General features: G+C 37.2%; 1 protein-coding gene across 1 annotated transcript; it reads right to left on the bottom strand.

Moving 5' to 3' along the window:
- Positions 1-3,551: 3,551 nt before the first annotated feature.
- LOC130086059 (histone-lysine N-methyltransferase, H3 lysine-79 specific-like) lies at positions 3,552-4,329 on the bottom strand. Its single transcript, XM_056252170.1, has 2 exons — positions 4,216-4,329; positions 3,552-4,118 (listed from the first exon to the last, which is right to left on the bottom strand). Exon 2 carries the CDS (start codon positions 4,038-4,040, stop codon positions 3,630-3,632), a length of 411 nt encoding a protein of 136 aa, XP_056108145.1. The 5' UTR covers positions 4,041-4,118; positions 4,216-4,329; the 3' UTR covers positions 3,552-3,629.
- Positions 4,330-9,617: the final 5,288 nt, after the last annotated feature.

Genomic DNA, 9,617 nt, shown 5'->3' with positions numbered 1-9,617 from the left:
AAATAAATAAATAAAAATTTTAAACATGCCCCACCACACATTTTTGAGTCTTTGAAGTACTGTCCCACATTAGGCTGATCATACTGTCCCGGATTTGGAAACCACATTTCCTAATGTGGAACACTAGGAAATTTGATAAAAATATAAAATATATAGTTTATATACATAAAGTTACACTATTTTTTGATGGACAAACATTTCATAAGCATATTAGGCTAAAAAGTAGCAGGATTGCTTTGTTTAAAATCTATTAACTCCTTAACATCAAATTTGTTAAAACTCTATGTCATTAACCTTCGGATGGTCTTCACACAAGGGCTGCGTTCGGAATCGCATACTCAATGAGTAGGTACTTAATTTCAATGAGTACTTACTTAACGAGCGCTAAAAGAGTAGGTACTTAATGGCCAAATCTCGTTAAGTATGAATGCGATCCGGACATCATTCGCCATGTTGACGTTACATGTGACCTATGACGTTTTCACAAGCGCAACAATTTAAAAGTCATGAGCGACAGGTGCACTAACAGCTGATTGCATCAGTAACTCGACAACTTTACTAGAACGGTTTAGTTCAGCGTTTGAAATGGTTGGCATGTCTGCAATTGTTAGATTAAGGTGTGCACAAAGGAGATGTCGGGCAGCTGCTCGACGATCTCGTCTTTGGAGAAGACTGATGATTTTATTCTCAAACAAAGCAAGTATTACTACTTTGTAGTGACTGTGACATACATAATTCACCTTTGGGTTAAATGTAGTTCTATACATTGTTGGTGATAAATGCAGTACTTTGTTCTTAGCGTTTTTTTTCCTCATAACTGTTCAGGGATCGTGGTCCCTTTAAATGTTCTGTATGGGTGATGACTGTATGGGTGATTTGGTTATGACAAATGCTGTGACCAACAGTTAATTATATAACATTATTATATATACATTATTAATTATGTAGTTTTGTAAAACAAGCAAACTTTTGTATTATCATATGATATAGCTATGCATGAATACACGCTAGACAAATGCAGATGATGTAAATACATTTTTATTCATGAAATTCATATTTTATTTACTGACAACAATATGAAACATGAATAAAAATAAGTGAATGAATAAAAGAAATCATCACAATAAATAAATACATATACAAGTCAATACCACATGAAACATCGCTTTATTCAAGCTTTTTGTTCTAACAAACTATGATGTATTTATTGCAGGCAGTGAACCCCACATCATACTGCCATCTCAATAGAGCTGTTCCCATTTTGCGGCTTTATCTTGATGAGGCAGCTGACCACCGTGCCCACCTTCGCCTGTCTATGCCGTCCATCAGGTCCCTGATTGCTGCAGTCAGACCTGGATCTGACCATGGATGGGAACGGGAGATTGAGGTCCTTGTGTTCCTGCACTGGCTGGCCCATGCAGCATCCTACAGGGTGGTGTCGCAGACCTTCGATATCCCAAAGACCTCTGTGCATGACATTGTGCACAGAGTGAGCAAGGCCATCATGGGAATTTTGAGGAGGGTGATCTGCTTTCTGACCGGAGATGACCTGGAGGCAGTGGGAGCAGGATTTGCGCAGCTGTCTGGGTCACCAGCTTTCAGCAGAGTAGTTGGTGCAATAGACAGCTGTCATATCCGTATCAAACCTCCAGCAAATAACTCCCACTGTTACTTCAACAGGAAGCTGTTTCACTCCATCCAACTCCAGGCCATCTCTGATCACTGGGGGAAATTCCTTGATGTCTTTGTGGGATATCCTGGGTCTGTGCACGATGCCAGGGTGCTGAGGAACAGCCCTGTGTATGCTGGCAGCCTTTACCCACCTGCAGGCAAGTGCATCCTCGGGGATGGAGGCTATCCTTGCCTGAGTGCACCCATCTGCCTCATCACCCCTTACAGAGAGCCTGTACAGAACCCTGTGCAGGCTCGTTTCAACAGCAAGCACTCCCGTGCCCGCAACATCGTGGAGAGAGCTTTTGGGATGCTGAAGACACGCTGGCGCTGCATTTTCTTCAAGGCCTTGGAGGTGAGCCCTGCCTTCGTGCCTGAGATTGTAGCGTGCTTCACAATCTCGCTCTAGCCAATGGGGACATCGTTGAGCCAGAGGATGAGGAAGACCATGATGACGGCCCCCCTGATCCCCACAACCTTGCAGCAAGAGTGGGAGAACAAGTGCGGGACAATCTGGCTGCTGCAGTGTCTGCTCCAAACATCCCTGTGCCGGCTCTCCATGAGCATGACTACCTTTAAAACATTAAGAAAGATCAAAATGTTTTAAAATTCATGTTGTCAGCATTCAGTTTCTTGACAAATGTCATTTTATAGGTTTACAATTACATGCAAATATTTGTTAGAGCTTTAAAACCTTTTGTAGTGTAGAGGGATAAACCAATGAACTGGTTAGAAGAAGATTGCTGGTCAATCAGCAAGGCTCTTTACTCCAGGTTTGTCCAGGGTCATTTTCCCTGTAAATAAATGGAGTTAATCACTTTTGATAAAAAATATGTCAAATGCATAAATGTGATTGATATTTGTAAAGCATTTTTTGAACCAGTCATGGGCATAAACAGTCAAAGCTGCTTAGTTTGTCAAGGAATTACTATAATGCAAAATGCATACATAAATTTACTACAATTTATATTTGGTGGGTTAAAGGGTTAGTTCACCTCAACATATAAATACAGCAATTGTTTACGGTTTACTATTTACTTATTTAATGTTTTTTTATTGTTTAAATACAAAAGGGAATTTTTGTCAAGTTTGTTCTGCTGGTTTCATACAATATCAGTCAATGGAGCCCAACTTTCAGAAGCTTCATGGCATTATTTAATGACGCTTTTGAAGCTTCTGAAAGTCCATTGACTGATATTGTATTAAACCAAACAGTACAAACCTGACCAAAATCACCTTTTGTGTTCAGGAAAACAAAAAACAGAGGGATCAAACAACATCAAGGCGAGTAAATAATGACTATTGAATTATTACTATTATGATTTATTTGCTTGGGTTAAGTAACCCTTTAGTCACTATTTTACTGTGTGTAATTTGTGTAAACAGTCTCAAGTTCAGCTTTGGTCATGGAGGGCTATTATCCAGCAGTTTTTCCGACCCTAATTATACACCCCTGAATCAATTTAAACCAATTAATAACTGACTACTTGAAATTTACTGACAGGTGTGCTGGAACTTAACCCTCCATGACCTGCCTTTAAGATCCTTGCATGAACTCTGTAAACTTTTAAAAGTCGTATAATACACTCCAGTAAAACCAGTGTTTTAAAGTGTTTTTTCTTCTTACATTACACCATACATTCACTAATTATTAATCAACGTTTCATAAATATTTAATTTATGAATTTGATTACAATCTTAAAGTATCACTAAATTTCTAGAAGTCTATAATGTACTGTGAATGCCTAGAAATAGTTTGTTTTATATACATATTATTGTACAAAATTCTTAGGTCATTATCATAATTTTTTATGTTTCTGCAACTTTGCAGTTGAGTAAAGAACCCTATGCTACATATATAGAACCCTTTTTCCTATAGATTCCCATTTTTATTCACAAATTTAATTCACATCAACCCAAATGTGCAAAAGATCAGAAGATGTTTTTTGTCAAATAATTTATTTTTTGGCGAGCATCTGAAGAACAGAAAGGAACCTTTCATCCCTTTCGTTGGTTTCTCTTTCTCTCCTTTCCTCTCTCTCGACTGCCTCCCGGTGCCATCTCTCTTCTCTTTCTCTTACTTCTCTTTCTTGTCTTTCCTCTCTCTCTCGTCTCTCCCGTTCTCTTCTGTCCTCCTTCTCCTCCATTTCTCTCCACAGCCTCTCCTCCCTCTCAGCTGCCTTCCGCTCTCTCTCCTCTTCTCGCTCCTCCATGTCCCGGATCAGCTCCTCCACATCTATAGCCCTTTTCCTGGCTCTTGCTGGCTCTGGCCTCACTGAGGATGAAGAGACCACAGCAGCATCCGGCCCACATGAGGCAACGAGGGCAGGAGGAGAGATGGAGGGTCTGCCCCCAATTGCCTCATCCATGGCAGTGTACCACTTCCAGGATGCTGCTGTGGGCTCTCCATCCTCAGTGCTCACCCCCGTCTGCGGACATTTCAGATCCTGCAAAAATGCACAAGCATGATACAAAAGCAGTCATTTTAACAGCACAATATTTAATCATTTAATTTATGTATTAGAAGTAACAAAATGATCTTACTTTGTATTTTTGTTTCAGGTTTTCCCATTTTTTTTTAACAAACGCCGCCGTCACCCTGCCTTGCAGTCTCTGCTCCTCCACAAAAGATCTGCAGCAAGAGAGAAATCAAGAATGAAAAAGTTATATCTCTGTTTGAAAATACAATAATTGAAATGTACTGCAAATAAAGTATTCAATTGATTTTTAAATATTTCTGTATACTCATTTAAAGCCTTTGATGGCAGCATTACGCTTTCCGGTGAAGAGCGCTTCATGAGCCACTCTCCACCGGATAAGCAGCCGCGTGTGCTCATCCGTCCCTGTAACATCCAGACAAGACTCACGTTACCTCTGTGATTTATGAGCTCAAAACTACATTTACATGTTGAGGTTGTTGCTAATAAATAGCTTTTTATCCATCATAAATGTTCAACAATTTTTCAACAGTACTAATGGATAAATGAAATAGATTACTTATGTTTAGTTACTTTATGTAAAATGCATTAAACTAATAAAAACAGTGTTAACAACAGTGAATTCTCCTTAACAATAGTACACACACGTCACTCAGATGTCTATTTCATATCAGTTACACGTAGTAATCTTGCCAGATTTTGAATAAATATTTAGTAATGGTATTTCAGATGTATACGGTTTAAAATGTATGCAAATACAGTTTAAAGACGTATGTGTCCTTATGGAGCTCCTCTATCCAATAAAATGTGATTTACGGCAAAATTACAAATTTAATGAAGTTCCTAAACGTAAGTTAGGGAGGAGCGAGCCCATCCAATCTTTCAATCAACAAACAGAGTATATAAGCAGCCGCTTACCTCTCCCTAGTATCAGCTGTTCCAGTATCCCTCCACCTCCCCAAACTCCACCTTCATCTTAGGTACCTTGCCCTTTAATTAAAAGGTCCTACATTTAGCCACTGGGGGGTATATCAGAGCTCGAGTTGAAGCTGCTTCATCGAGTGAATATAGTGGCCGACAATATAATATGAGTGCTGTTGCACTGCATTGCGGAGACAACGATGTGCATTGAAGAATATCATATAAGCTATGCGCTTGTTGCATTGCAATGCATACAATAACTAACTCATTCCCATGTGCATTAAAGAGATAACATGTGTTTTGTTGCATTGCATTGCACAAACGATCTAACGTTGTGCATTGAAAAATACCATTTAGGCTATGCACTTGCATTGCATACCAGAACTAACTCATTGCGTTGTGCTTTGAGGAAATACAATTTGTTCTTTTGCATTGCATTTCACACACAATCAAACGTTGTGCATTGAAGAATAACATAGCTATGCACGTGTTGTATTTCAATGCATGCCAGAACTTAACTCATTCCTTTGTGCTTTAAGGGAATAACATGAGTGCTGTTGCTGTATGTCATATAAGCTATGCGCTTGGTGCATTGCAATAGATACAATAACTAACTCGTTCCCATGTGCATTAAAGAGATAATTTCTGTTTTGTTGCATTGCATTGCACTGCATACTATAACAAACTTATTAATTTGTGCAGTGAAGAGAAATTATTGCATTAGTTGTTGCAATACAATGCATAGTATAACTACCTCATACCTCGTGTGCAAAGAAGAGATGTGTTGCATTGCATTGCACACACGATCTAAGATTTAGCATTTAAGAATAACATATAATCTATGCACATGTCGCATTTCAATGCATGCCAGAACTAACTCATTCCTTTGTGTAAGGAAATAACATGAGTGCTGGTGTATTGTATTGCACACAGGATCTAATGATGTTCATAGAACATAACATACAGGCTAAGCAACGACGAGATAACATGAGTGCTGTTGCACTATATTGCACAGACAACGATGTGCATTGAAGAATATCACATAAGTTATGCGTTTGTTGCATTGCAATGCATACAATAACTGACTCATTCCCATGTGCATTAAAGAGATAACGTTGTGCATTGCAAAATAACATAAAAGCTATACACTTGTTACATTGCATTGCATACCAGAACTAATTCATTGCGTTGTGCTTTGAGGAAATACAATTTGTTCTTTTGCATTGCATTTCACACACGATCAAACGTTGTGCATTGAAGAATAACAAATAAGCTTGTTGCATGCAATCCTTACAAGAACTAACTCACTTATATGTGCATTGAAGAGATACCATTTTTGCAGTTGCATTCGAATGCACAAAAGATCTAACGAATAATTCCTCTATGCAATGAAACACATAACATATGTGCTTTCGCACTGCACTGCATACTACAACAAACTTATTCACTAGTGCATTGAAGGGAAATTATTGCATTATCTTCTTATTATTGCATTAGCTATTGCATCTCTTCATTGCAAAAACGAATAAGTCAGTTTTTTGCAATGTAGTGCTGTTTGCACTCATGTTATCTCTTTAATGCACAAAGGAATGAGTTAGTTCTGGCATGCATTAAAATGCAACATGTGCTGCATATGTATACGCTTTTCAACGCTACTTCTTAGATCGCATGTGCAATGCAATATTTCGTGTCCGTGCAGTGTTCGACTTCGTTGCACATGAAGTATGAGGTAGTTATTCATATGCATTATAATGAAAGAGCTAATGCAATAATTTCCCTTCTATTCAAAAATGAATAAGGTTGTTATAGTATGCAGTGCAATGCTAAAGCACATATGTTATGTGTTTTCATTGCATAGAGTAAAAATTCTGATTTTATCTCCTCAAAGCCTAACGCAATGAGTTAGTTCTGGTATGGAATGTATGCAACAAATGCATAACTTATGTGTTATTATTCAAAGCGCAATGATCGCAAAGATCGTTTGTGCAATGCAATGCAACAGCACTTAAGTTATCGCTTCGTTGCAAAACAGAATGTCAGTATGCATTGATGCACCAAGCACATAGCTTATATGATATTCTTCAATGCACATCGTTAGATCGTTTGTGCAATGCAGTTCAACAGCATTCATGTTATCTCTTTAATGCACAAAGTTATTAATTTGTGCATTGAAGAGAAATTATTGCATTAGTTGTTGCAATACAATGCATAGTATAACTACCTCATACCTCGTGTGCAAAGAAGAGATGTGTTGCATTGCATTAGTTAGTTCTGGCATGTATTGAAATGCACCAAACACATATATGATATTCTTCAATGCACATCGTACAATGCTATCTCTTCGTTGCACAAGAGGTATGGGGTAGTTATTCTGTGCATTGTAATGCAAGAGCTAATGCAATGATTTCCCTTCAATGCAAAAATGAATGTTTGTTGTAGTATGCTTTGCAATGCGAAAGAACACATGTTGTGGTTTTCATTGCATAGAGGAATAATTTAGATTTTTTTGCAATGCAATGCAACAGCACAAATTGTATCTCCTTAAAGAACACCGCAACGAGTTAGTTCTGGTATGCAATGCAAAGCAACAAGTGCATATAGCTTATGTTATTCTTCAATGCGCAATGTAGATCGTTTGCACATATATGTTCTGGGTTTTTTTTGCACAGGAATTAGTTTGATATTTCATGCAATAGTTCTTGTATGCATTAACATATGGGCACTATTGACACGATCTAACGTTGTGTATTGAAGAATAACAAATAAGCTCGTTGCACAGCGGAATGAGTTAGTTATTGTGTGTCCATTGCAATAGAATAGTTATTGCAATAATTTCCCTTCAATACACAAATAAATAGTTTAGATGTAGTAATGCAAAAAGAAAGCACATATAGTATGTGTTTTCATTGCACAGAAGAATAAGACAGATATATAGTTTATATGATATTCTTCAATACACATCGTTAGATCGTTTGTGCAATGCTGTGCTTTTGCACTCATGTTATCTCTTTAATGCACAAAGGAATGAGTTAGTTCTGGCATGCATTGATGCCATACGCTTATATGTTATTCTTCAACGCTACTTCTTAGATCGCATGTGCAATGCAACACCTATGTTATCGTGTTCGGCTTCGTTGCACATGAGGTATGAGGTAGTTATTCTATGCATTGTAATGAAAAAGCTAATGCAATAATTTCCCTTCAATTCAAAAATGAATAAGCTTATATGATATTCTTCAATGCAATGCAATTCTTCACATCGTTTGTGCAATGCAGTGCAATAGCACTCATGTTATCTCTTTAATGCACAAAGGAATTAGTTAGTTTTGGCATGTATTGAAATGCAACATGTGCTTCGCAAATATGTTATTTAACTAATTCTTGGATCGCCATTGCAATGCAATGCAACTTATGTTATCTCTTCGTTGCATAAGAGGTATGAGGTCATTTTATGCATTGTAATGCAAATGGCAAAAGTTGTAGTATGCAGTGCAATGGAAAGCACATATGTTGTGTTTTCATTGCATAGAGTAATAATAAGATTTATTTGCAATTCTTATGTTATCTCTTCGTTGCATAAGAGGTATGAGGTCATTTTATGCATTGTAATGCAAATGGCAAAAGTTGTAGTATGCAGTGCAATGGAAAGCACATATGTTGTGTTTTCATTGCATAGAGTAATAATTAAGATTTATTTGCAATGCAATGCAACAACTCAAATGTTATCTCCTCAAAGCACAACGCAATGAGTTCTGGTATGCAATGCAATGCAACATGTAATTTATATATATATATATATATATATATATATATATGTGTTATTTTTCAATGCGCAATGTTAGATCGTCTGTACAATGCAATGCAACTGCACTTAGGTTATCACTTCGTTGCAAACCAGAATAAGTCAGTTTTTGGTATGCATTTAAATGCATCAAGCACATAGCTTATGTGATATTCTTCAATGGACATAATTATATAGTTTGTGCAATGCAGTGCAACAGCACTCATTTTATCTCTTTAATGCACAAAGGAATGAGTTAGTTAGAACGAGTATTCCAAAATTTGACCTATTGAACATATTTCTGCGCAAAGACTCCTTGAACTTGATCTTTTTATACATACTCATAGACTCCTTTTGATGTTTCATCAGCCAGACAGAAGTCCTTATTTGACCTATTGAACCCATTATTGAGTCCTGATGTTACAAGAACCATACTGTAGTTCTTGAAGACATTTCTGGCCAAAGAGTCCTCGATATTGAACTTTCTATTCAAACTAATAGACTCCTTTTGATGTTTCATCAGTAGATCAATTTTGAACTTTTGAACATATTTCTGGTCCAAGAGTCATCAAAGGCTATCTTACGATGCGTTCTCATGAACTTCTTTGATGTTACATTAACTATAGATTAGACCATATGTGACCTATTGAAGACATTTCTGGCCAAAGAGACCTCGATATTGAACTTTCTATACAAACTAATAGAATCCTTTTTATGTTTCATCAGTAATTCAATTTTGACTTTTGAACATAATTCTGGCTGAAGAGTCATAAAAGGGCTATCTGACTATATGATCTCATAAACTT

The sequence above is a fragment of the Rhinichthys klamathensis genome, unplaced genomic scaffold (genome assembly GCF_029890125.1).
Source record: "Rhinichthys klamathensis goyatoka isolate OS25496 unplaced genomic scaffold, OSU_Roscu_1.1 h1tg000093l_1, whole genome shotgun sequence".
NCBI classification, from domain to species: domain Eukaryota; kingdom Metazoa; phylum Chordata; class Actinopteri; order Cypriniformes; family Leuciscidae; genus Rhinichthys; species Rhinichthys klamathensis.
The sequence above is the reverse complement of the archived record's forward strand: the minus strand, read 5'-3'. Positions and strand labels throughout refer to the sequence as shown.

Bases quoted from the DNA above. Each gene is read 5' to 3' on its own strand.
- LOC130086059 (XM_056252170.1), bottom strand. From the start codon at position 4,040: ATGGATGAGGCAATTGGGGGCAGACCCTCCATCTCTCCTCCTGCCCTC.